We start from the raw sequence: 27,685 nt of genomic DNA, 5'->3' as shown, positions 1-27,685 counted from the left end.
GAAATAAAGATAGGGAGATGAAACCAAACATAAAATTCCAAGCAAGCCTGTGTTCTTGCCCCACCCTACCCTGCCCAGCTCCCTCCCTACACCGGTCGCTCACGGATCTTCAGGTGAGAAATGTCTCAGGGTCTACTCCTCATTTCTAAAGGACAGGAATGTTTAAAACAACAACGTCTTTGGTGTGACGTTCTGTCATAACTAAGAGTGCAGCAGTAACTGTTACTGTTAACAGTAGTAACTGTTAGGATGTGGGAATGTGTCATTATGTGGTATTTCCTGGTGGTGAATCACCTTCCCATGAGCCCCTTTGGTGATCACTTCTCCTGTGAGTGAGTGACTGAGAGGAGGTGTTCTTATAAGAAAAGAGTGGACAGATACTTTCTTTGTCTCTGTTTCACTTTTAATGTGCCTGGGCTACATCCAGTCTCCTCTCACTTTTGTTCACTTACTGAAGATGCTGGATTTTTTTCCGCCTGAGGCTAGAACTAAAGAAGATTCCCTGGTTATTTGTTCTTCCCTAAGTTGTTTAGAAAGAAGAAGAAAATCGCTACACAGATGTTTTTGTTCCAAAGGGGAAAGGAAGAAAAGGCTGTTAAGATAGAAGAGATTGAAATTTGGACCTGCAGGGTGAAGCAGCAGCCTCTCTGGGTCTTTGTGAGAACCGTGGTGTGATTGGACCCAGTTACTCTGTGATTTGGTACATTGGAGTGATACTGCTCACACAGTTCAAGCAGCCTTTTCTCATCTTTTCCCTTCACCTTCTTTAAACTAACAGGGCACTTCTTTATGATAGTTTGAGTAAGTAGACCAACATCGCATCCTGCTATATTGGTGTGCTTTGTAATGATACTGTGGTTCATAGAGGGTATGTAAGGTAACTGCCATTATCCTTTAGTCAGTCCAGAGACAAAAGGGACAGGAAGGTGGTAACATTGTGATCAAAGATGCATCTTCATAGTGAAGTCCAGCAAAGTGAGTTGTTATTTTCAAGATAAGCCCCACTGCCTTACGTCTAGTGACCATCAGTTCTAGTTCTTTTCCTCTGTGTTTTTATTTTCCCCTCTAGGAGGATGGGGAGTAGATATCCATTTCTCCTGACTTTGCCAGTAGGAAATAATTCAAGATGAGTGCTGTATGGTATGGGTGCAATGTGTGTTAGGGGTTGTGGCCTGGGAGCTCATGGAGAAGGGTTGTTGGCTTCATGCAGACAGATGCAAGGACTCTGCATCTTCCTCTTAACCCGTGGAGCCGGTGGCTATGGCCCCACTTCTGGTTTGAATACAGCAAAATTTACAGCTGATGTTGCTGCAGGTAGAGCTGAGGTCATCACAGATGGTGAATGTTTTCCTAACTGCTCTCATCATGTTAGCTTAGAAGTTCAAGGTCTTTGGGGCCTTTTAGTTTTACTGGTAATGCTTATCTTCTCAATGGTAAGAAAATGAAAATTTATCCTCCCCTTCCTCTAAGAAAAGATTAGCATACTGACAGTGGTATATGTTTATATTTATTGTAAGTTATAATTTTATAATAAATTGTATATAAATTAGATACATTTGTGGTATATAAATTATAGCTCAATAAAACAGTAGGAACAAAAATTTAAGTGACTTCTGGAGTATTGTTTTTGTTTTTTAGTTTATGAAATGTAGATAATCTAGGGAGACAATACAGAAATAAAATGATGAAAAAGCATTTCATAATTCTGTCTCCTTGGCTTAATTACTGTTAACGTGTTAGTGTATGTTTTTCTAGTTTTATATATATGCTTAGATATATACATATGTGCCTATATATAAAAAATTATTTTTAAAATGATAAACTAGCCCTTTTTCTAACATTAAAAGTAATGTACTGTCTAGAAAATTGAAAGATGGAAAACCTTTTTCCTTACCCTGCCCCCCGTCCCCTCTGCTGCTGCCTCCCCCCACAAGATCACTATAGTTGACTTTTTGGTGTGTTTCCAGTCTTTTGTGGATTAAAGCTATTTCTTATTGCTGCTAATCACTCAAGGAACTTCCCGCTGAACATGTGTGTTTATTTATATGGCTGCGTTTAGTTTAAAAATAAGTTTGTTTTTATTCTAGTAAGATTTCTCCTAAACAGTTTAGATCAGTGCAGTCTTACTCTTATGCAGTCTTTTTTTTTTTTAAGATTTTATTTATTTATTCATGAGAGACACAGAGAGAGAGAGAGAGAGAGAGAAGCAGAGGGAGAAGCAGGCTTCCCGCTAAGCAGGGAGCCCGATGCGGGACTCGATCCCAGGACCCTGGGATCATGACCTGAGCCGAAGGCAGACGCTTAACCATCTGAGCCACCCAGGCACCCTACTCTTATGCAGTCTTAAACATAAACTTAAGTCACTGCCTCACAATACATTTCTATCTTTAAGCTTATTAATAGTGCATATATACTCTTTATTTTCATGTAGTGGTTACTTCTTCTGTCCCTATACTTCGTTGGGACAGTGTGGCCTTTAGATTATAAAATACTGCAGAACAGGCTAGTTTAAGTAACTTCATAATACTGTGCGGCTGGAAGCACTTTTTTATTTTTAGTTGTTTTTCTCACTGGCCTGGAAAATATTGAAAGGTGGGGACGAATCGCCACTGTATAACATGGTTACTTAATCTCAATTCATTTTCCTTGATAGCTGCTCCATAAGTGACAAGGTATTTGTCATTATCTTTATTATTTTAACTTATATGAATATAAAGAAAATGGGAGTTAGGGAAAGGAAGCAGTATATGACTTAGGAAAAGCCTAACTATTTGAAACTAATGTACTATTTTTAAACTTCTTAGATAGATTCTATGTATTTCTACTGATACTTGATTCAAATCTTCCATTAGTTGCTTAATTGAGGTAGTTTAGTCTCAGTATTTATTTACATACTATCTTCAGCATCTGTTGCTTCATTTGTATGGAGGGAGGATAGCCGGCTGCCAGCCCGTCTCTAAGCTGGACTGTGACCTCATGTCTGTGATCAATGGACACAGCTGTGGGGTTTCCATGTGTGCTTGGCAGCACCAACACCCAGAACATCTGGTCTAAGAATGTAGTTCTCTTCTCCTGCAACTATATGAAAATTATTTGGTGCATAATGGAATAATACTAAGTATCCTGACTCACTATAGAAGTCACAAGTGACTCAAGATGGCATTCTTTGTAGACTTGAAGATTTCATTGAATTCAAAGTATCATTGTCTTATTGAGTATGTACTTATAAATCATCTGGTCCAGTGCCAGTGGATACATGCTACTTTCCTTCATTCTGAGTTTAAGGAATGGCTATTTTGGTGTAATAGGTAGCAAAAACAGCAATGAAGGTTTTGGCCAGAGTGAATTTAGTTTGATTCAAACCTCACAAGGATTGCTGTGTCTGAGATGCATTTCTTAGCAGCTCCTGTACATTTTTAGTGAGGATATTGAGGCAAGATTATGTAATACCACTGTGGGTTTTTCCTTTATATAGATAGTAAATGCATGCATATTAAATTACTTATATTTATCTTATATATTATACATTTATATATACTATAGTTTATATACTTAAATAATATGAAACCAGTTAACCTCTCTAGCCGTTGCCTTGGCAATTGTGGGGAAGTCTTATTGTCTGGATTGGCACTTGTTTTTATAGTATCTGAAGAGTTCCAAATAACCATTTAAAAACAGAAAGCTCTCCAGAATTATATATCTCTAAGATTTTATGATTTTTTTTTCCTCTCAAGGAATTAAGGATGTTATTATCTTCAGTTAAAATTAACCACTGAGGGGATCTGAGCTCTGTATAGCAGGCCCCAAATTAACCCATTATTTACTTTGGACTCTTAAGTCAAGAGACATTTCTTTTTTTCCCTGTTGATTTTGAGGTTTTTCTTTTCAAGATTACAAGCCTTAGAGAACCTTAATTTTTTTCTTTTTTTTTAATTTTATTTTATTATGTTATGTTAATCACCATACATTACATCATTAGTTTTTGATGTAGTGTTCCATGATTCATTCTTTGCATATAACACCCAGTGCTCCATTCAATACGTGCCCTCTTTAATACCCATCACCAGGCTAACCCATTCCCCCACCCCCTCCCCTCTAGAACCCTCAGTGGGTTTCTCAGAGTCCATCGTCTCTCATGGTTCGTCTCCTCCTCCAGTTTCCCCCCTTCATTGCACATACCCTCCCCAATGTCCATCACCCAGCCACCCCATCCCGCCCACCCCCCACCACTCCAGCAACCCTCAGTTTGTTTCCTGAGATTAAGAATTCCTCATTTCAGTGAGATCATATGATACATGTCTTTCTCTGATTGACTTATTTCGCTTAGCATAATACCCTCTAGTTCCATCCATGTCGTTGCAAATGGCAAGATTTTGTTTTTATTGATGGCTGCATAATATTCCATTGTACATATATACCACATCTTCTTTATCCATTCATCTGTTGATGGACATCTTGGCTCTTTTCCATAGTTTGGCTATTGTGGACATTGCTGCTATAAATATTGGGGTGCACGTGCCCCTTCGATCACTACATTTGTATCTTTGGGGTAAATACTCAGTAGTGCAATTGCTGGGTCGTAGGGTACCTCTGTTTTCAACTTTTTGTGGAACCTCCGTACTGTTTTCCAGAGTGGCTGCACCAGCTTGCATTCCCACCAACAGTGTAGGAGGGTTCCCCTTTCTCTGCATCCTCGCCAACATCTGTCATTTCCTGACTTGTTAATTTTAGCCATTCTGACTGGTGTCTGGTATCTCATTGAGGTTTTGATTTGGATTTCCCTGATGCCAAGCGATGTTGAGCACTTTTTCATGTGTCTGTTGGCCATTTGGATGTCTTCTTTGGGAAAATGTCTGTTCATGTTTTCTGCCCTTGATTGGATTATCTGTTCTTTGGGTGTTGAGTTTGATAAATTCTTTATAGATTTTGGATACTAGCCCTTTATCTGATATGTCATTTGCAAATATCTTCTCCCATTCTGTCGATTGTCTTTTGGTTTTGTTGACTGTTTCCTTTGCTGTGCAAAAGCTTTTTTTTTTTTTTTTTTTAATTTTTTATTGTTATGTTAATCCCCATACATTACATCATTAGTTTTAGATATAGTGTTCCATGATTCATTGTTTGTGCATAACACCCAGTGCTCCATGCAGAATGTGCCCTCCTCAATACCCATCACCAGGCTAACCCATCCTCCCACCCCCCTCCCCTCTAGAACCCTCAGTTTGTTTTTCAGAGTCCATCGTCTCTCATGGTTCTTCTCCCCCTCCGATTTCCCCCCCTTCATTCTTCCCCTCCTGCTACATTCTTCTTCTTTTTTTCTTTCTTAACATATATTGCATTATTTGTTTCAGAGGTAGAGATCTGAGATTCAACAGTCTTGCACAATTCACAGCGCTTCCCAGAGCACATACCCTCCCCAGTGTCCATCACCCAGTCACCCCATCCCTCCCACCCCACCCCCCACTCCAGCAACCCTCAGTTTGTTTCCTGAGATTAAGAATTCCTCATATCAGTGAGGTCATATGATACATGTCTTTCTCTGTTTGACTTATTTCGCTCAGCATAATACCCTCCAGTTCCATCCATGTCGTTGCAAATGGCAAGATCTCATTCCTTTTGATGGCTGCATAATATTCCATTGTATATATATACCACTTCTTCTTTATCCATTCATCTGTCGATGGACATCTTGGCTCTTTCCACAGTTTGGCTATATTGGACATTGCTGCTATAAACATTGGGGTGCACGTACCCTTTTGGATCCCTACTTTTGTATCTTTGGGGTAAATACTCAGTAGTGCATTGCTGGATCATATGGTAGCTCTATTTTCAACTTTTTGAGGAACCTCCACACTGTTTTCCAGAGTGGCTGCACCAGCTTGCATTCCCACCAACAGTGTAGGAGGGTTCCCCTTTCTCCACATCCCTGCCAACATCTGTCATTTCCTGACTTGTTAATTTTAGCCATTCTGACTGGTGTGAGGTGGTATCTCATTGAGGTTTTGATTTGGATTTCCCTGATGCCGAGCGATATTGAACACTTTTTCATGTGTCTGTTGGCCGTTTGGATGTCTTCTTTGGAAAAATGTCTGTTCATGTCTTCTGCCCATTTCTTGATTGGATTCTTTGTTCTTTTGGTGTTGAGTTTGATGAGTTCTTTATAGATTTTGGATACTAGCCCTTTATCTGATATGTCATTTGCAAATATCTTCTCCCATTCTGTTGGTTGGCTTTTGGTTTTGTTGACTGTTTCCTTTGCTTTGCAAAAGCTTTTTATCTTGATGAAGTCCCAATAGTTCATTTTTGCCCTTGCTTCCCTTGCCTTTGGCGATGTTTCTAGGAAGAAGTTGCTGCGGCTGAGGTCGAAGAGGTTGCTGCCTGTGTTCTCCTCTAGGATTTTGATGGACTCCTGTCTCACATTTAGGTCTTTCAACCATTTTGAGTCTATTTTTGTGTGTGGTGTAAGGAAATGGTCCACTTTCATTCTTCTGCATGTGGCTGTCCAATTTTCCCAACACCATTTGTTGAAGAGACTGTCTTTTTTCCATTGGACATTCTTTCCTGCTTTGTCGAAGATTAGTTGACCATAGAGTTGAGGGTCCATTTCTGGGCTCTCTATTCTGTTCCATTGATCTATGTGTCTGTTTTTGTGCCAGTACCATACTGTCTTGATGATGACAGCTTTGTAATAGAGCTTGAAGTCCGGAATTGTGATGCCACGAGCTTTGCTTTTCTTTTTCAACATTCCTCTGGCCATTCGGGGTCTTTTCTGGTTCGATACAAATTTAGGATGATTTGTTCCATTTCTTTGAAAAAAGTGGATGGTATTTTGATAGGGATTGCATTAAATGTGTAGATTGCTCTAGGTAAGATTGACATCGTCACAATATTTGTTCTTCCAGTCTATGAGCATGGAACGTTTTTCCATTTCTTTGTGTCTTCCTCAATTTCTTTCATGAGTATTTTATAGTTTTCTGAGTACAGATCCTCTTTGCCTCTTTGGTTAGATTTATTCCTAGGTATCATATGGTTTTAGGTGCAATTATAAATGGGATCGACTCCTTAATTTCTCTTTCTTCTGTCTTGTTGGTGTATAGAAATGCCACTGATTTCTGTGCATTGATTTTATATCCTGCCACTTTACTGAATTCCTGTATGAGTTCTAGCAGTTTTGGGGTGGAGTCTTTTGGGTTTTCCACATAAAGTATCATATCATCTGCAAAGAGTGAGAGTTTGACTCTTCTTTGCTGATTTGGATGCCTTTTCTTTCTTTTTGTTGTCTGATTGCTGTGGCTAGGACTTCTAGTACTAGCAGTGGTGATAGTGGACATCCCTGCCATGTTCCTGACCTTAGGGGGAAAGCTCTCAGTTTTTCCCCATTGAGAATGATATTCGCTGTGGGTTTTTCATAGATGGCTTTTATGATATTGAGGTATGTACCCTCTATCCCTATACTCTGACGAGTTTTAATCAAGAAAGGATGCTGTACTTTGTCAAATGCTTTTTCTGCATCTATTGAGAGGATCATATGGTTCTTGTTATTACTTTTATTAATGTATTGTGTCACACTGATTGATTTGCAGATGTTGAACCAACCTTGCAGCCTAGGAATAAATCCCACTTGGTCCTGGTGAATAATCCTTTTAATGTACTGTTGGATCCTATTGGCTAGTATTTTGGTGAGAATTTTTGCGTCCATGTTCATCAGGGATATTGGTCTGTAATTCTCCTTTTTGATGGGGTCTTTGTCTGATTTTGGGATCAAGGTAATGGTGGCCTCATAAAATGAGTTTGGAAGTTTTCCTTCCATTTCTATTTTTTGGAACAGTTTCAGAAGAATAGGTATTAATTCCTCTTTAAATGTTTGGTAGAATTCCCCCGGGAAGCCATCTAGCCCTGGGCTCTTGTTTATTGGGAGATTTTTGATTACTTCTTCAATTTCCTTAGTGGATATAGGTCTGTTCAGGTTTTCTATTTCTTCTGGTTCAGTTTTGGTAGTTGATACATCTCTAGGAATGCATCCATTTCTTCCAGATTATCTAATTTGCTGGCACATAGTTTTCGTAATATGTTCTTATAATTATTTGTATTTCTTTGGTGTTGGTGGTGATCTCTCCTCTTTCAGTTGTGATTTTATTTATTTGGGTCCTTTCTATTTTCTTTTTGATAAGTGTGGCCAGGGGTTTATCAATCGTATTAATATGTCCAAAATCTAGTGTGTGGCACTGATCTATTCAACAGCCTGATCATATTTGATCATATTCTTTTTTTTTTTTATCTTATTCGTTTTCTTTTTTTTTTCTTTTTTCTTTCTTTCCCTTTCTTTTCCCCCGGTTTCAGGTCTCTTCTGATTTGTTTAGTATATATTTTTCTGGGAACGTTGTTACCCTGTTAGCATTTTGTTCTCTTATTCATCTGTTCTCCTCTGGACAAAATGACAAGACGGAAAGAAATCACCTCAAAAAAAAGAACAAGAGGTAGTACCGACTGCCAGGGACCTAATCAATACGGACATTAGTAAGATGTCAGAACTAGAGTTCAGAATGACGATTATAGAGATACTAGCTGGGCTTGAAAAAAGTATGGAAGATACTAGAGAAACCCTTTCTGGAGAAATAAAAGAACTAAAATCTAACCAAGTCGATATCAAAAAGGCTATTAATGAGGTGCAATCAAAAATGGAGGCTCTAACTGCTAGGATAAATGAGGCAGAAGAGAGAATTTGTGATATAGAAGACCAAATGATGGAGAATAAAGAAGCTGAGAAAAAGAGAGATAAACAACTACTGGATCACGAGGGCAGAATTTGAGAGATAAGTGATAGCATAAGACAAAACAATATTAGAATAATTGGGATCCCAGAAGAAGAAGAGAGAGAGAGAGGGGCAGAAGGTATATTGGAGCAAATTATAGCAGAGAACTTCCCTAATTGGGGTAAGGAAACAGGCATTGAAATCCAGGAGGCACAGAGAACCCCCCCTCAAAATCAATAAAAATAGGTCAACACCCCAGCATCTAATAGTAAAACTTACAAGTTTCAGAGACAAAGAGAAAATCCTGAAAGCAGCTCTGGGCAAGAGGTCTGTAACCTACCATGGTAGAAACATTAGATTGGCAGCAGACCTATCCACAGAGACCTGGCAGGCCAGAAAGGACTGTCATGATATATTCAGAGCACTAAATGAGAAAAAGACAAAGCCAAGAATACTATATCCAGCTAGGCTGTCATTGAAAATAGAAGGAGAGATAAAAAGCTTCCAGGACAAACAAAAGCTAAAGGAATTTGCAAACATGAAACCAGCTCTACAAGAAATATTGAAAGGGGTCCTCTAAGCAAAGAGAGAGCCTGAAAGTAACATAGACCAGAAAGGAATAGAGAGAATATACAGTAACAGTCACCTTACAGGCAATACAATGGCACTAAATTCATATCTTTCAATAGTTACCCTGAATGTAAATGGGCTAAATGCCCCAATCAAAAGACACAGGCTATCAGATTGGATTAAAAAACAAGATCCATCGATATGCTCTCTGCAAGAGACTCATATTAGACCCGAAGACACCTCCAGATTGAAAGTGAGGGTGTGGAAAACCAATTACCATGCTAATGGACACCAAAAGAAAGCTGGGGTGGCAATCCTTATATCAGACAAATTAGATTTTAAACCAAAGACTATAACAAGAGATGAGGAAGGACACTATATCCTACTTAAAGGGTCTATCCAACAAGAAGATCTAACAATCGTAAATATTTATGCCCCTAACATGGGAGCAGCCACTTATATAAGCCAGTTATTAACAAAATCAAAGAAACACATTGACAACAATACAATAATAGTGGGAGACTTTAACACCCCCTTCACTGAAAGGGACAGATCATCTAAGCAAAAGATCAGCAAGGAAATAAAGACTTTAAATGACACACTGGACCAAATGGACTTCACAGATATATTCAGAGCATTCCATCCCAAAGCAACAGAATACACATTTTTCTCTAGTGCACGTGGAACATTCTCCAGAATAGATCACATTCTAGGTCACAAATCAGGTCTCAACCGGTACCAAAAGATTGGGATCATTCCCTGCATATTTTCGGACCACAATGTTTTGAAACTAGAATTGAATCACAAGAGGAAAGTCAGAAGTCAAATACATGGAGGCTAAAGAGCATCCTATTAAAAAATGAATGGGTCAACCAGGAAATGAAAGAAGAATTAAAAAATTCATGGGAACAAATGAAAAAAAACACAACTGTTCAAAATCTTTGGGATGCAGCAAAGGCAGTCTTAAGAGGAAAGTATATAGCAATACAAGCCTTTCTCAAGAAACAAGAAAGGTCTCAAATACACAACCTAACCCTACACCTAAAGGAGCTGGAGAAAGGACAGCAAATAAAGCCTAAACCCAGCAGGAGAAGAGAAATAATAAAGATCAGAGCAGAAATCAATGAAATAGAAACCAAATGAACAGTAGAACAGATCAACGAAACTAGGAGCAGGTTCTTTGAGAACCTTAAATTTTAAAGTCAGTTCGTCCCCCACTCTGTGTCTATGGTTAGTTAGGCAAACAGATCAACCTAATTAATTCTGCAAACAGGCTATAGTACTCTTGTGTGTCAGTTTTTAGTTCAAGGCTTAGGTATTCAGTAGAAAGCCAGCTATTGAATATACACTGGTGTGTAAACATCCGTGCACAGTGAGTGAGCACTGTTGATGAACTCAGATATGAGGTTGCCAATTTATACTAAGCCTGACAGGAAAAGAGGGAATTTTCTTGATTTCTCTTACAGATTTGTTTTATCGATAACTTAGTCTATGCTCAGAGAATTTGAAAGTAGTTTTGCTGGCCTGTGAGTGTTGTTGCTTCATCCCGTATGCTACATGATTCCTCTTGTCTGGATTTCTATTAAACTCCTTCCCAGCATCCTTAGGTCTGTAAGATCTGCCCTACATGCACCCAGGAGATCTTTTCTAACCCTCCAGGGCAGCTAGTTGCCCTTTTCTGACTCTGTCACTGGCCTTCGATTTCTGCATCCTGTCCTGCTGTCTCTCTCTTTCCAGTGCCTTCACAGTGTCTTTTACAAAGTGGGCCCTCAACATGCTGATCGAATACATTGGTACCAGCTGATGGGCATACATAGGGACGTGGTTCTTGCTAAAAGGCTGTCAAGAAAAGTGACTTAGGAACTTCCTAGCCTTCATGTTTTGGGTCATGGTAGATGGTAAATTTAGCAGTTTATATTGCTGGGTAGGGGTGGATGAGTTGGGCAGGTTCCAACATGGTAACATCCTTCTTTGTTCTTAGAGGAGTTTGGGTTGGTGAATGACCTTTCAGGGTCTTCACTGGACAAATTTATTTGAACGTGTAACTAAATGAATTGCATTTTGATCTCTGTAAATCAGTGTTTTCTTTCAGAGGAGATGCCATTTGAGGTATTTACTTTGTTCGTTCTGATGGTGATGATTTACTTTCTTTTGTGCAGAAATCCATCCATCCCCCCCCCCCCCCCCCGCCCAAATCTTAGGAGTAGGCATGGGCTAATTGGTGGTCTTTTTTCTTGCCCTCTGTGAGAGTTCTCGTTTTAAACAGTTGCTCTTACTTGGGAGGCTCCACACAAACACTCACCATGTGTTTTGCTTCCATGTCATTCAGAATACAGGGAGCCAGTTATCCCAAGAAAGGGAGGACTGCCATGTTCTTTAGGGAGTGGCACAGTTTGACCTTTTCCAGACGAAGAGCATCTGTAGTGTCCTCAGGCCTTCCTTTCAAATCTGTTTTCCGGTGATTCCAGCCTGCAGTTTAATTTTTCACTGTGTGTGTGGGTGTGTGTATGGAAGGAGGAAAATGGATTAAGGAACATGATCTCAAGTTAATGAGCTATTTTTAGACCAAAATGACTTACTACAGTTTTGTGAGATACATGTAGTAGACTGCTGTAAAGTTCTACATAAACTGATTAATAAGAAAAAATTTGCTAATCACTTATCTTTCTGGTGATGTAAAAAAAGATATCTGTACCTTTCCTTTGCTTTAAATAATTGCTGTACAGCAGGCTTGCTGCTGGTTGGGGTTGGGGGGGGCACTATATGAGGTAAAAGAAGCAAGGTTAAGATAGGATATGAATTTATGTCTTCAAAATTTGTGGAAATTTTATTTTGGTTGGCCTGTTTAAATTGGATTACTTTAATCCTATATTATTGCCTTCCATTCTAAAAGATTTATTTTATGGAAAATACTTTTTATTCCTATATGCAATAGAATTTACATTTTAAATAATAATCCTGTATATCTTTTAAGATCACATTTAAGGAAAGATTTTCTGATAAAATGCAAATAGTACTCAATATCAGCAGTAATATGTATTGTGTTCAGAACATGTCTCAGAACGAAAATACTTGAAGTTGAGGCGGAATGAAGTGCCCATGGTAGTTGTAACATTCCTTAAGCCTTGGGAGTATATTGATTAATACCAATCACAGAACAAGTCACCTTATTTCTAGTTAAATTGCATATTGAAGATAATTGGTCATCTGTTTCCTTCAGTCTTTGGAATCTGGATTTTGGTATCTTTCATGTTTTTCCAAGAGGAGCACCTGCAGTTTATCACCATGTCCTTGTGTGAACAGAGGTAACTGCATATAGGCTTAAGGACACCTGTTGCTAATCATTCTTAGCACTAGACCTAACCTAACTATAGCAGTCAGAAAGAAAATGGTTACGGTGGTGTTACCTGTTTTAATTGCTGGCCGAGGGGTTAGTTGATGGCTGGTGTCCTTGCCTAGGCCTTCTTAGCCCGTCACAGCAGTGAGTCGGTAAGCCTGGCAAAGTGTGTGCTGTTGAATGTCCACCTACCTGCTGCCAGAGGCAGGTGATGCCAGAGATTTATGTGGTTTGAGTTCAACTGGGCTTCCTCTTTTACAGGCTACTTTAGGAATGCTTTGTGTGAGTACCTACTATGTGCTAGGCACCTTGGGGGTCTTTTTTCATTCACCCATCCTGGCTTGTGACTTAGTGTCCAGGAATGGCTTAGGGTTTCTCATTGTACACGCAAGGACGCTGAGGCTCAAGGATTTACTCTCTTTTTTTTTAATAGATCACCTATCTTACCATACACTCGGTGTGATAGGCACTGTCAGGGTACAGAGATGAACAAGATAGAGTCCCTGTCTTTGGAGCTTATGTTGTCATAGAGAAGATAGATTTTAAACTAATCATTGTGGAGCAGTGAACAGCTATGAAAAGCAATAATCTGTCTCCAGAGCATGTGATTTCTAAGTAACTGAATGTTTTCATTGCCTTTCTGGATTCTTCTGGAGCTTGATACTTGCAGTTGGCATGGGGCAAAGCTAGAGTGAGACTTCTAGAGAGGAGGGGCTTTCTTCAGCTGGGAGGCTTGGGGACACATTTTGATGAATTTCTGTGGCTATTATGCAGTATACTGGTTTTTGGTTCAGAATAAAATTTCCCTTTTGGGTTTTATTAAGTGATGTGGGGTCAGTTTACATATCTAGTCCAGTGCAGATGGTGGTCCTGTGGAATCAGATCCCCCACTGGCTGGTCAAGTGTAGTCCTTTTTCTGTTGGGATTTCGAAGCTTCTGATTCCATATTCTCTTTTCAGATGATTTGGCGTGTTTCTAAAAAGTAGAGAAAGGTGGGAGGGAGACACATTTTAAATGGTTTTCCTAGTTGGAGTTGAAAAATAAGGAGATGAATTTTAATTATTGAAGTCATTATTTCTGGTGCCATTCTGTAGCTTTCCTCTGCACCACAGTCGTGAGAAATGATCACACAGATTTAAGTTTTGATTTTAAGTGTTGGAGTGGTCTCCATGTACGTGCTAGTAAGTTCCATCTTACCCAGAATGTGAGTGGATGCAGTGTGATATTGCCAAATGAATGATCTTAACCTGAATTGTGTCACCTAAAAGCTCTTAAATGGGGGATGTCTGTCAGCAGTTAGAATCTATCTTGATTCTATTTTCTGTCTTGCCCAAAGATATTTGGAACTTAATCATTGTCTTCTTGAATCACTTCTATGGTAAGCATCTTTGAATACTCAGAGCTAAGGGAATGGTTCTAAATATGTGGTTTCCACAAGGATCTTCCAGAGACTTCTCCAGGCATGTGAAATGTGTGTCAGAAGTCACTCAATTGTATTTGAATGTAAACTGCCATTTCAGAACAAAGAAGGGAATCCCTTTCCAGATATGCAAATTATCCACAGTGAAGAGAATTATTTGAGAATAACAAAATGGTAGTATACACACCTTTAAACTGGAGCTTCTTTCCTTTTTGTGGTAATTGGCACAGTTGGTCTCCAGAGCTTGCTGGTGCTCTCTGTGCTGCTAGCTCTCTCTCCTCTGTGGTCTTTGTCCTGCCAACTCCAGCTGCCTAGTCTTCCCAGCCTCTCAACTCAGAGAATTGCCTGGGCTCCTATTGGGTTTCCTCCTTCTGTGAGAGACCCTGAAACCTCTCTCAAGGCAGTAAACTGGAGCAATTATAAAGCTTCTGTGATGTTTCCCATCTCTCAGGGGTCAACTCTCATTCAATCCCTGATGTCCAGGGTCTTAAAACTTTTTCATATGTTTTGTCTATTGTAGTTGTCCAGTGGGAGAATAAATCTTGTCCTTGATAATGCATCTTGGCCAGGAGCAGAAGTGCCCATCATTCCTTTTAACCAAAGACATTTTTCAGAGCCCAGCCTTTATCTGATTTACCATGTCAGATATGAAGCCGGAGCCTTTGTGTTTGTGAGCACACAGATGGATCCAATAGGAAATGCACAAACATGTACTGCATATAGCCATACCTTCCTCAGAGCTGTGCCGCTTGTTGCCATTTATTACTTGGGCCTGATTTTAGGGTTTTAAGCAAGACTATATTCAGTGTGCACAGTATTCTTTTCTGGCTTGAACTATGGGAAGCTTCATGGAGTTTGCCACTGGCTTCGGGAAGAGTATGAATGGACTGGGGCAAGATTCTCTTTAAGCCATCCTCTGGCAGGTCAGGAAGGTGAAGATAGCATGATGGTTGCTCCTGGACTCCATTTACCTTCTCCTTTGCTCTAGGATAAACTTAAGCTTGAAAGATCTTGGTCTCAAGAAGTTACAGGTCTGGATTGGTACCATTGTAGAAAACAGTAAGAAATGACTGTGAAGGCCAGAGTTCTGTGCTGCAGCTGACCCAGTAATTAATTAATCAGCAAGGTTCTGTTACTTCAGGCTCCCATCAGTTTCTCCTCACAACTGACAATTGGTGGAAGGGAGATTGGCAATGACTCTTGAACAGCATGGAAGGGGTCAGGACCCTTATTCCAGGGAGACAGAGGGAGCCAGACCGTGTGAATTGCCAGAACAAACTCATTTTGAATTCTTATGGAGCTGTCTCCTCTAACCTGAAGTCTTCTCTTAACTTTTCTTTTTCTAATTAGTAAAATAGTACGTGTCAGTTATAGAAAAATAAGTAAGTTAAAGAAGAAAATATCTATAATCCAGAGATAATCTTTGATAACATTTCTTTTTTGCTTTGTGTCTGCTCCTTAAAACATGTATGTAAATACCTAAATATACTTACTTGTGTTGTAAATGGCAAAATGTTGATGTCAAGAATATATTTTATCTTCTGAGCATTTGGGATTACTGATCTCTTTTTGGTCTCATAATAAAATTGCAAGTTTGATTATATAGAGGAGGAAGAAGTCTTTCCTTCTGTCCTTCTAGGTTCTTGACTAATGCCCCTGTAACAAAAGATAGATTAGCAAGAGAGAAACAGAAGTGTATTAATGTGTATCTCATATATATTAGTGGGAGCCTTTGCAAGAAAAATGAAGACTCAGAGAAATGGCAAAACCCAAGTGCTTTTATACTAGGTTGAATAGAGAGAGGCAGTAGTGGAAATGTAACTAAAATATATGGGGAGGCTAAAAGAAGATAAGAGATATGTTAACAAGGTTTGCTTGTATCAGAAGTCTCTTGGCCCCAACTCCCTGTCTCTGGTGATAAGAATGTTTTTTCTGGTTGGTATAGGAAGGACATCTTTCACATGGGAGTGTTATCTCTTGCTTTTAGGAAGAAAAGGGGAGATTAGCATGCCCTTCTTACACCTGCTGTTTTTCAAGTGCCCTTAAGTCAAAATAACCCTTATGTCAAAGCAGCATATTTTGGGGTGACATATTCTGGTTTCCTTCAATTATAGTAAAGTGTTTGAGTGGGGGATTTTATTTTGGCCACACTGAGCCTTATCTGGCAGATCGGCTTTCCATTTCAATCAGAGTCTAGGTTTCAAGTCCTGCTTTAGGTTCCTATACTTCAGGGTCCTCAAGAGCAGGTACTCCTGTTGTGTGTGTATCTGTGTGTGTGTAGCTAATTCCCTCATGGAGGAAGAAAATGGATGGATTCTGAAGTTAAGTACTAACATGAACTGTTTCAAGTTACACTACCGAAGGCATTTGTACCCATGGTGTTATGTCCTGTAGATTGGAGCTTGATGCCAACTGTTAGGGCTTCTGGGTTTTGATGACAGCAAACTTTGTTAAGTTGTAATGGTTTCATTTAGGTCCGAGAGGAATCGTGATGTGTCTTATTTGACTTTCTTGTTTGAGTAAGAGCATCATGTTTATTTGCTGTGTTGAGCTTTTAGGTAGGGGGTTATCGCAGAGACGTATTTTGGCCTCCTTGTGGTTCTTGGTGTCAGTCATGGAAGCATCAGTCTCCCAAGGCTGTTCATGAGTGAGTGATGGGGAAGAAAACGGAGTGAGGTGTATTCACCATCCTGCATCATCTCGTCACAGCCTCAAGTTGTCCCTCATCACTCACCCCAGCATGTCCATCCAGGCGAATGGTGCTATTGTTTCATTCTCTTCTTTACCACACACTTTCTAGGTACCAGTTGAGTGATAGAATCTCATTGAAATACAGCCAGTAAAGTGGCCTGACAGACTTTGTAGAAGACAGAAGAGCTAGAGGGCTCTGTGAGTACTTTGTTGTGCCAAGTAAAAGTTCTGTGTGGTGCCTGTAGACACAAAAGACAGAGCAGGGTAAGGGCCTTGGGGCCATTGCCCTTAGACTTTGGAGTCCCAGAAGAAGTTCATTGAGTAGCAAAACTAGAGAGTGTGTCTTTTTGTCTGAAATGGGTCCAAAACAGTGTTTGTTGTTTTTTTTTTTTTTAAGATTTTATTTATTTGTCAGAGAGAGAGAGCACAAGCAGGGGGATTGACAGGGAGAGGGAGAAGCAGGCTCCCCGCTGAGCAAGGAGCCCGATGTGCGGGACTTGATCCCAGGACCCTGGGATCTTGACCTGAGCCGAAGGCAGCCGCTTACCCGACTGACCCACCCAGGCGTCCCAAAACGGTGTTTCTTCTTGAGTAAGATGTCTCAAGTGTCTGATTTCCATTTGGTTACGTTAATTTTGTAGTTTTTCTGTTGGATTTTTATTCTGGGACTGACTGATCTTGGGAGAAGTGGGCTGATTAATCTTAAAAACATGCCATTCCTTTCTCAACCTACAGAACCAGATCCTGTAACCTTATTTTGTTCCAGAATTTTGCCTACATCGGTCTGTTCACTTTTGTTTGGTTGAGTTGTCAGTGAATTTAAGTTGTATAACTTTTTGTGTGTCTGAGTAAAAATAATAATAATTTTGATTAATTCAACTGGTATGGTACTGAATAATACTCTCAGGTATAATTGGGATTTGCCTGTGAAAGGTCATCTGTTCTCATTTTTCTACTAGTTCACAGTCACAGAATGGAGGGTTTGGTAAGAGTTTACTAAAACAAAAAATAGATAAAACTGGTCTTTTTTTCTTTTCTTTTAGAAATATGCCCCCCCCCCTTTTTTTTAAAGATTTTATCCATTTATTTATTTGACAGAGAGAGACACAGCGAGAGAGGGAACACAAACGGGGAGTATGAGAGGGAGAAGCAGGCTTCCCGCTGAGCAAGGAGCCTGATGCAGGGCTCAATCCCAGGACCCCAGGATCATGAACTGAGCCGAAGGCAGACGCTCAACCGACTGAGCCACCCAGGCGCCCCTGGTCTTTTTTATTTTCATGCTAAGTGTATATTCATTTTTACATTTTGATGGTGAAATCTGACAGATATTCGTATATCTCATTTTATCAGCCCTCTCTCCACTGGCAAAGATAGAGCGAATAATGAATTACCCTTCCTTTTTTGTTCCAACTATTATTAATGGGTAGATCTAATACTGTAAAGAATTATGCTGGGAAAAAAGATGATTACTCAGAATATTTCTCAATCCTCTGGGTTGTTCCCAATTAACTTATCTGAAGTCTGCCTGTCTCTCCTTACATCATTACTGCCATCAGTGGAAGGAAAGAGAATTTGGGTAACAGTTTAAAAAACATTTTAAGGAGTCAATTTAAAAAAACGCACTCATAATATGTACTCCTCTGTGCTCAGATGGTGGAGTGGGCAGGGTTTGCCCTATGACTTATTTACAAATCCATAGCTGCTTTTGAAAATTACCACTATTCAGATGTTTCCCCCTCCTCCATCCTCTAAGCAGCCAAGGAAGGCAACAGAAAACTCCTTGCCTAGTCCTATTCCAGTCAAAGACAAAGACCTTTTCTATGAGAGTTGGCTCTCCTGGTTGGAGTCCAAAATGCTAATTGGCATCAGCTGCATTAAATCGCTGAGTGGAGCCTAGCAGCTGCCTCATCATTGGAGAAAACCAGGAGGGAGCCTTCCTTTTCTCACCAAAACGTCCTCTTTCCTTTCTCTAGTTACCTTTAGTTTAGTTTAGTTTTGTTTTCATCTGTATATGATTGTGCCCTTCTACTAAAGAGGAGAATGAAGGGCAAGGTCGTTTGGACTTGGCCTAGACAGATGGGATATATAAACTTAGGTCATGTCGTTTTGTCCATTCCACTTTCTTTCATATATGGGGTAGTTGTTGTTAAATTTCAGTTCTCGCCTGCCCGAACTCTGTTTTCTACTGTATTTTCTCAGGCTAAGTGAGGTGTTTGGTGGTGGTGGTGGTGGTGGTGGGTATATATTTAAATGTTTGAATGAGACCACCAAACTTGCTTTTAACTAATGACCAAAAGGAAATTTGAATTCAGAGGTGGGTTCATTATTACCCCAAAGACATGTATTATATACATTAGTCATAATTAGGATTCCAGATGTAGTTGGCTCAGAGCCATTGGCAGATTCTGCATTTCTGATGCTTTTTCTCCAAGGTGGGCACTCTTAATTAGTATATGACAATTAGTGGTGCTAAATATCCTTTTATTTTATAAGATGTGTAATAGTCATTTTTAAATTATAGAAGCAAGAGAAGGAATGTTCAAAGTATGTATAAACTAGTTCCTAAAACACTAATTTGAGAGGACAATATGTTCCTCTTGATATTTTTGGTAGTTCAATTTCATATGCTTCCAGGATTTGACTACTTAAACCTCAGAAATACTCTGGCAAGTGGCATTAATCTGATTACTATATTTCCAGGTGATACTTGGATGTTTCAGTGTATTGCCAAACTTGATTGTACTTAAGTTGTTCTTATATCATATTTCATTGTTTCTAATATGTAGCCCAATTTAAAAAAATGTTACAGTGTATGTCTGTGGTTCATGGTGAATCATAGTTTCATTACATAAAGTACTTCAGTGTCTCTATCTAGTGGCATCTTGGATTTAAGGAAATAGATTGTGCTGTGATAATCTGCCAGAATTATCTACCATTATGCATATTAAATGTCTTTCACACCAGTGACTAGCACTGAATTTAAGCCTGTGACAATTTTTAAATGTATGAAATGCACAAGAATTTCAACTCCATGGGCTCTGAAAACATTAAGTGCCTCTGGAAGCTCTTAATTCTTAGAAAAGAATGGTGAACAAGTCAGATCCTAGAAGACATTGGTTTGTGTCGCTAAAAGAAAAAAAAATCAAAAATAAACAAAATACGTTGTGATCCTTAATTATTGCTCAGGAAGCTTCTCATGGGAGAATTGTAGAAGTGAAACGTACTGGTAGAGCATCATATGAAATAATGACCCTTGGAATAATTTAGCCAATATGGGGAGTGGAGGGAAGTAGTTAGGGATGAATCAATAAAGCAGTCTTGAAACCCAATAAGATGCACATACTGCATGGCATAATTGGCTGCAAATACACAGTTAAAATCAATATTTTTATTTCCCTTATTTTAGTTCAACATTGTTCTTTTTGCTTGCTTTTCTATAGTCTTTATACCCCAGATCTTTGTACGTTGACTGATTTTGGATAAAAGGAAAAAAAATCAAACCTTTAGTTCAGTTTCTAGTCATCTAGTCGTAGTCCAATGGAAGGAAAATGGGATGTTTAACTTTTCAGGGCCCAACATGTTTAGCCATAGGCCTGAATCCAGGAGTGACACCGCATGCCTTTCTACTGGAGAATGTTTATGGCCATAGTCAGGTGCTTTTTGTTAGGAACCTATTGGTCTTGACAAGTCCCATTTGACAAGTGCATTCTGTCCCTTGTTGCAGACACATGACACAGCAAGGGCTCTGCCACACGACCTGCAGAGTTAATAAGTAAGATTTATGGATAGCATGAGAACCAGGGGAAAGCAGGGGAACCATGGGAGTGAGTTGTCAGTTGTGGTGACTCAGGACGGAACAGGCTCCATGTGCTCTGTGCCGGCAAGTTGTGGTCATTACACACTGCCTGTGATGTGAACGTGTGGAAAGAGCACAAGATAAAGCTTTAGGTGAATTGGGCTTTCTAGTCATGTTTGGGGCATGCTTCCTTGTGCCTTACATTAAAAAAATTGTCACCCTTTTATGTTTTAGTATAAAGTTCCTTTGAAGAAAGGTCCCAAATAGAAGTGTGTTCTTTTGTAATACTAGCCAGGCTAACCACTGCCCGTCCCCCTCCCCAAGGCTAAACACTGCTTTTGTTTAGGATTAAGATAGTTTTCCTAGTTATCCAGTATCTCAGTTTTTATTGCTACTTTAAATTTAAACATGGCCATGTTTAAATCAGATTGAAATGATACACATGTGGTGTATTTTCATATATACAGGGTTTGAATGAGAATTAGTGCACACAGACTGCTATATAGACTGTATGTGTCTATGTGGCTTTGCTTCATATTTGCATCTACCATCTGCCAGAGTCACGTGACAACTATGCCTATTAATATGCTGTAATACTCTGATACTTATGTCTGGGGACCAAGCTGGAGGCCACCATCTTAAGAATCACTGTTCTAAGATGATTCCATGTTTTGTTACATGTTGTTTCTAAAGCGGTAGTGTACAGCTGAAAGTTGTATTTTAAGAAGACCTTTTCTTTGGGGCGCCTGGGTGGCTCAGACGGTTAAGCATCTGCCTTCGGCTCAGGTCATGATCCTGGGGTCCTGGGATCGAGCCCCGCATTTGGCTCCCTGCTCAGCGGGGAGTCTGCTTCTCCCTTTCCCTCTGCTGCTCCCCCTGCTTGTGCTCTCTCTCTCTCTCTCTGTCAAAAATAAATAAAATCTTTAAAAAAAAAAAAAAAGACCTTTTCTTTTTCATTTGGTCTCATCACTAATATCTAATTAATGATGTTGTAGCTTTTATCTTAACCGTATTTTCCAAACCAAACTTACTTTAGGTCTATGAGGCCTTATGAATGGTTTTTGGAGATGCGAGGCTGCAAGACTCGGTTTCTTCAGCTGTGTGCATCCACATGGATGCACTAGCTTTCACATGCACGGTCTTTCTCTTTTTCTCTTACACGCGCACATACAGGCATCTTGACTGCTCAGAAACCCTGAGTCTTCCTACAGAAGGAAGAACATCAGTTATAAGCAGAATGAATGTGCCAATGGGGAGAAGTGAAAACATTGTACGGAACCAGTCATTAAAGGAAATTATAGAGATCTGATTATCACATTTTTCTTTAAGATCTTTACCTTCCCTCAAACGTGGCTTTTCTAGCCAGAGCTGGTTTTTCTCTTTTCCTCCACCTTCTCTCCTCTTCATCACTTTAACTTTGCTTTCCCCTGGTTCTCATGCTATCCATAAATCTTACTTATTAACTCTGCAGGTCGTGTGGCAGAGCACTCACTGTGTCATGTGTCTGCAACAAGGGACAGAATGCACATGCTGTTGCAGGTTCTGCCCTGGGGGTGGATGAGAGAGAAAAGTGGAGACTGGCAGTCCTCCCCATTCACAAGGGCAACTTAGTTTTATTTTCCAGACCTGTGCCTCCATCTGTTCTTTCATCCCCCTTCTGATCTGCTCACACAAACTCTATTTCTTCTTCTGCTCATTTTACTTTAATAAAGCAAGAGGCTGGGGGATGAGCCAAGTCTAAAACAACCTGCTGTCACTGAGTGATGTTTTATTGCTGTGGGTCCACTGGACTCACCTGAATCTCTTTTTGGGGTAGAGGATCTCATTAAGCATGCCATCCATCCAGGGCTTGCGGTGCCGGTCTGTATTCAGTAATCTGCCTGTGGCCACACCAGAAGGTAATGTTCTGGTGCAAGATTGTCATAGGTGAACCTTCTCTGCCGTAGCTGTGCCGGATGATTTCTATTCACAAACATTTTCTAGAAAAGAAACAGCCTTTCCTTGTAATTAGTCGAAATAGTATCAATTGGTTCTTTTTTCCCCCCATTTTTTACAAATGAGCAAATTGAGGTTCAGAGGTCATAGTTCGTGGGAAAGCTGCTTCATCTACCTCTTATATACCTCTGTAACTTTCATACTTATGTATTTCTTGCATAGCTTATAACGGCATTTCAAAGGAGGAGTCCTGTTAAAGTCCCCAATTCTTGTCACAAGGATAAAGTGAATGTGTCTTCCACTATTGCTGGAGGGACTGGGAACTTGTGTTCTTGCCTGTGGGTGGGGAAGTTAAAATCATGCATGACATTCAAAAGCCACACATTTTATTTTTTAATTTTTTCTTAAGGATGAAGAGGAAGAAATCAAACTGGAGATAAATATGCTGAAGAAATACTCTCATCATAGAAATATTGCAACATATTACGGTGCTTTCATTAAAAAGAGCCCTCCAGGACATGATGACCAACTCTGGGTAGGCAAATGTTTCCCAAGCATTTTGTGTGGTTTCCTCTTTGGTGGTACTCAAAGGACATTAAGGACCTTCTAGAGGGAAGGGAGAGAAAAGCAAACTCAAAGGGGGTAGTGCCTGTTATCTTCCTTGGCCTTCTTGGTTAAAGGTATACTGAATGTTTATTTTTATGTTGATTTCACATTGCATGGAAAAGAGTTAACTTTATGTTTCAGGAATAAAATGGCATGTTTTAAAAGGAATGTAACCAAATAGCAAGGAAATTATGAGCTTGAAAAATCAATACAGTAAAAACTTTATTTATGGAAATTAATTAATATGGAAGTGCAACTAAATGCATCTTCTTTACAACCTGGAAGTAAGGGACAAACATATAAGTATTAATAATAATAATGATAACAGTTAATTGAAAACAGTAAATTCCAGGGAAATTTCTGGAATTAATATATGTGCAGTCCTATCTCTTATTCAGCCACATCTATACTGACGATGATGACACTGAGATGCTGTCAGATCTATGGTTAGCACATTGGTTATGCCAAAGGTACTGGACTTATGAAGCAGGAAGATAAATACTTGTTCTAATTTTTTTAAAGCCATTATAGAAAATTTGTAACATTTTGCCTTAATTTTAACCTTTATTTTCATTGCCCAAATCCAATCGAAGTTAAAATTTTAAAACAGCTCAATTCAGTTCATTTTCTAGATATTTAAAAAACATGCTTTTGTTGATACTGTGTAAACATTTAGGTATTGTAAATAATGTATTTTTAAAATTATGTACTGCTTAAAATAGCATTTCTCTGAATATAAAGTAGTTTGAGAATCATAATGTGTGAAAGTGGATATCTTTGACTCTGGCAAATGAGAAAAGATGTTAGAGTATCTCTATCAGATATCTGATAGTTGGGTACTGATTAAGGACAAAATGGTCCTCCCATGCCCATGTACTTGGGAGAGAGGAGGAATACTTCAGAATCTCTGTACTGGGGGATGTGCTGTAAAATATCAGAAACACTTAATCTCCTGGACCAAACATACACAGTGAATAAATTGGATGGTGAAATGAGCTCTCAGTAACTTGGATGCTTCCAAAATGATCATATATCCAGATCTTTAGGAAAGGCGGAAGGAGTTAGATTCTGCTTTCCTGACTAATGTCCACTGTGTACTGATCATGGTGATGCTCTTGCTGGTTGCTGGGATGTGCTAGTCACCGCCTGTCTTTTCTGCCCTATAGCTTGTTATGGAGTTCTGTGGGGCTGGGTCCATTACAGACCTTGTGAAGAACACCAAAGGGAACACACTCAAGGAAGATTGGATAGCTTACATCTCCAGAGAAATTCTGAGGGTAAGGAGAAGGTGCCCCGTGCATGGTCTGTGTTCCCATTTTCATTTTCCTAGCCCGAAATATTTCTCTGCATTAGTTATAACTGTATAGATTGTTCTTTCATGACAGCCAAGGGCTCTGTGTAACTAGCTGGCTTTGATTGTTTAAGCTACATCATGGTTTTGATTGTGACAAGTATCTAAAGAAAGTAGACTTAAACAAAAATAGTTTTTTGCATTTCCCTGAATTCACCCTCCAGGTGTTAAAAACAAAATCCAAGTGAAGAGAAATAGTCTCTATTGTTTTTATAGGAATCCTTTGTCTAAGCTTATGAATCAATATTAATGTTGTCAAACGCTGGCTCTCAAAATCATCTTGTGGACTTTGGCATTTAACGGTTAGATTCTCTTGCAGTATTAACAAGGAAAAGTTTGAATGTTTAATGTTGTTTACAGCCAATTGGAAAGCCGGTTTATGATGTTAAAGTTTCTGAACTACTGTTTTAGCAGATTCTAAATGATTGCTTTCAGTAGTAGAGCTATGCTGACACGACAGGCAAAGGGTCTGTATATTTTGCATTTGAAAAGTGCATGTGTTGCCGGTGAGCCCCTTTCCTTTGGCCAGCTGTCCCAGTTTTTCTCTCTACTTTACCCCTTAATTACACATTTAAATTACTTGGTTGGATTTCATTTACCCACCACACTTAAAAAATAAAGACTGTGGAGTTAAACTGGAATCTAATTTTTATGTTTCTCTCACTAATAAAAAACCTGTTACTTATTTTTTTTTACTTATAGGCAAATTTACCCTACTTTTATGTTTAAATTTCATAGAGGACTGTAGGTTTAAAAAATGCTGTTTAGAATTCACAGAGATGAATTTTAATTCCTTTTTATTTAGATGTTTTATGAAGCCCTTGAAAAAATAAGCAATTCCCTTAAGAAAATTAGTTGTAGGGGGTGAGGTGGGAGAACCCTCTTTTTGTAATCACTCTCAGATTTCATTATTAAAACATGAGGGTCCTACCTTTTATGGTTATTATAGGAGGCAGAGTCTAAAAGTACAAAACTAAGTATCCTGCCCTGCACTACTATGAAGGAGTTCAGCAAGTGGGCAGATGTATTTATTATGTTAACAACTAAAACTCTTGGCATGGTCAGCAGGAAAGAATAGTGGTTAGAGTGAGTCAGACATGGGTTTGAGTCCTGCCTTTGCTACTTACCTGCTGCATACCCCTGGCAAAGTTACTCCCCTTTCAGGGCTTACTTTCTTCTGTAAAATGAGGATACCAGTCCAATGAAGGAAGTACCACTGTAATGAGAATTAAATGAGTTTGTATATATGAATCATGTAATGTAACATGTGGGTACATAACTGATTGTCAGTAAATATAGTTGTTGTCATTGTTTTCCATTATAAACATATACTTACACATACCTTTTCTATATATAATTCCAGTGTGAGATTTCTCAAGTGGAGAACTAGATTTTAGTATAAATGTCCTAGGCATCAAATGTATTTCAGCCATCAAAGACAATTTACATGTTTTTTATATATATAGGCTAACATTGTTTACCTATCATGTAATAGGTATATTTAGCTATTTTACTTCCGTTGATCTCAGGCATCATTTCAAAGACGCCCAGGTTGTTTGAGGCCCCTGACTGTCAACCTGAATATAATAGCTCAATGGACATCGTTTTGAGATACATCAAATGTTTTCCATCTTGATGGGCACCTGAAACAAGTGTTTCCTTCATTTATATTTCATCTAGAATGGGGTTTTTTTCCTACGACAAAAGTCTAAGTGAACTAAAAACAAGCCTCTGGATGAGTCAGTGTGTCATAAGCTAGTGTGTGTTTTTCACAGGAATCGCTGAGAGTCCACTTTGGTAAAGAGAAAGCAATATGGTAAGAAGGAGGTGAGCTGTTGGAATGGAAAGAGCCAGCCCGAGTGGATAACCTGGGTTCTCAAAGACATTGCTGGGTTAGCTCTTTTCTGCAGTGGCAAAACTTGTCCTCATCCTTTAGTAGGTGTTAGATTCACATGCCGTTATTATGTTAAGATCCTCAAAAGGTTGAGAGTCATGAGCTTGTAGGCCTCAGACATAAGTAGGAAAGCTCTCTTGGGCTCGCCCACTGAAATCCTTGAGACCAGAGGTTTACCAACAAAGTCGGTGCGTTCATCCCAGCCCACTTCCACGTTTATAGTCTACACAGCCATTGATTCGTTTTAGTAGAAACCAATGTTCATACTGAGTATGGGTACTTAACAGTGTTTCATAACCAGTACTGAAGGACATCCTTTGACTGTTCCTTTGTTCGATGTCCATGAATGAGATAGAGTTACAGGGAAAATGTTTTCTAGCTTTGAAACATTGATGCATTTGCTCTAGGATGATATTTAGTGTGTATTTTTATCTGGACTATCTCTGCTAAGGAGGCATAATTGTGGCTTAATTTTGGCATGGAATAGTTGAACATACAAGAGTAGTTGAACATACATTCTCTCTTCATATAGGGAAAGATGTACTCGTTTAGAATAATCATAACTCAAGTTCACATTGCCTGCAAGGTATTAGACACACCTTGAGTGGTTTCACCTAGAGACACAGCAATCCTTCAGCAGTAGGACCAGGAAGTAGATGTTTCTTAACGTTTATCGCTCATAAGAAACAAGAGTGCACACAGGCCACATTGAGAAGATGTGGATACTTAAGTTTGTTGCTAAGATAATCCTGTGAAAGTATAAGAAGAGGGTTTGGGAAAGTTAGAGAATGTAAAATGAACTGAAGGTAGTAGAAGTAGGAATTATGAAAGAATTAGGGAAGCTACTTTTTTTGGTTTCTTCTTTGCTGTTTAGAGTTATGCCATGCTGAAAGGAGAGACTTTCTTCCTAACTATAGCACTAACATACCATATATTTTTAGCGCTTTTTCCCCTAGTCAGTGCTTTGTGGTATAACACTGCACATCCTGTGTGGTGGAAAAATAAACAGAGCCATCAAGTACACTCTATTCTGCTTTATAAGCAGACTAGTAAGTTACTGTTTAGAAACCCCCTGTGTTAGAAAAATTAGTGTTCTAGAGCAGCTGTTATATTTAATGCATATCCTGCACAGTAATGATAACAATAGAACCTCACACAAAAAATCAAACAGGAAAATTAAATAAACCCTTGCTTCTGATCTAGCCTTTTTGAATTGAGACATTTCAGAATAGATAGCTTGTTTGTATGTTAAGGAGGCAGGCTATAGATTTGGCTTCTCTAGCTAAAGACAGAACAAATACAGGAGTTGTCTCTCAGTTCATAGTTGGATGC

General features: G+C 39.2%; 1 protein-coding gene across 50 annotated transcripts in view; it reads left to right on the top strand.

Annotated features, from left to right (window-relative positions):
• MAP4K4 (mitogen-activated protein kinase kinase kinase kinase 4) overlaps nucleotides 1–27,685 on the top strand; it is a 191,025-nt gene that overhangs the window by 95,718 nt on the left and 67,622 nt on the right. For all 50 annotated transcript variants that reach the window (XM_078056775.1, XM_078056766.1, XM_078056742.1 and 47 more), the window contains exons 4-5: nucleotides 22,912–23,037; nucleotides 24,275–24,385. In XM_078056775.1, coding sequence (XP_077912901.1) covers nucleotides 22,912–23,037; nucleotides 24,275–24,385 — 237 coding nt within the window. The remainder of the gene's footprint in view (nucleotides 1–22,911; nucleotides 23,038–24,274; nucleotides 24,386–27,685) is intronic.

Source organism: Halichoerus grypus, chromosome 10 (genome assembly GCF_964656455.1).
Source record: "Halichoerus grypus chromosome 10, mHalGry1.hap1.1, whole genome shotgun sequence".
NCBI classification, from domain to species: domain Eukaryota; kingdom Metazoa; phylum Chordata; class Mammalia; order Carnivora; family Phocidae; genus Halichoerus; species Halichoerus grypus.
The sequence above is the reverse complement of the archived record's forward strand: the minus strand, read 5'-3'. Positions and strand labels throughout refer to the sequence as shown.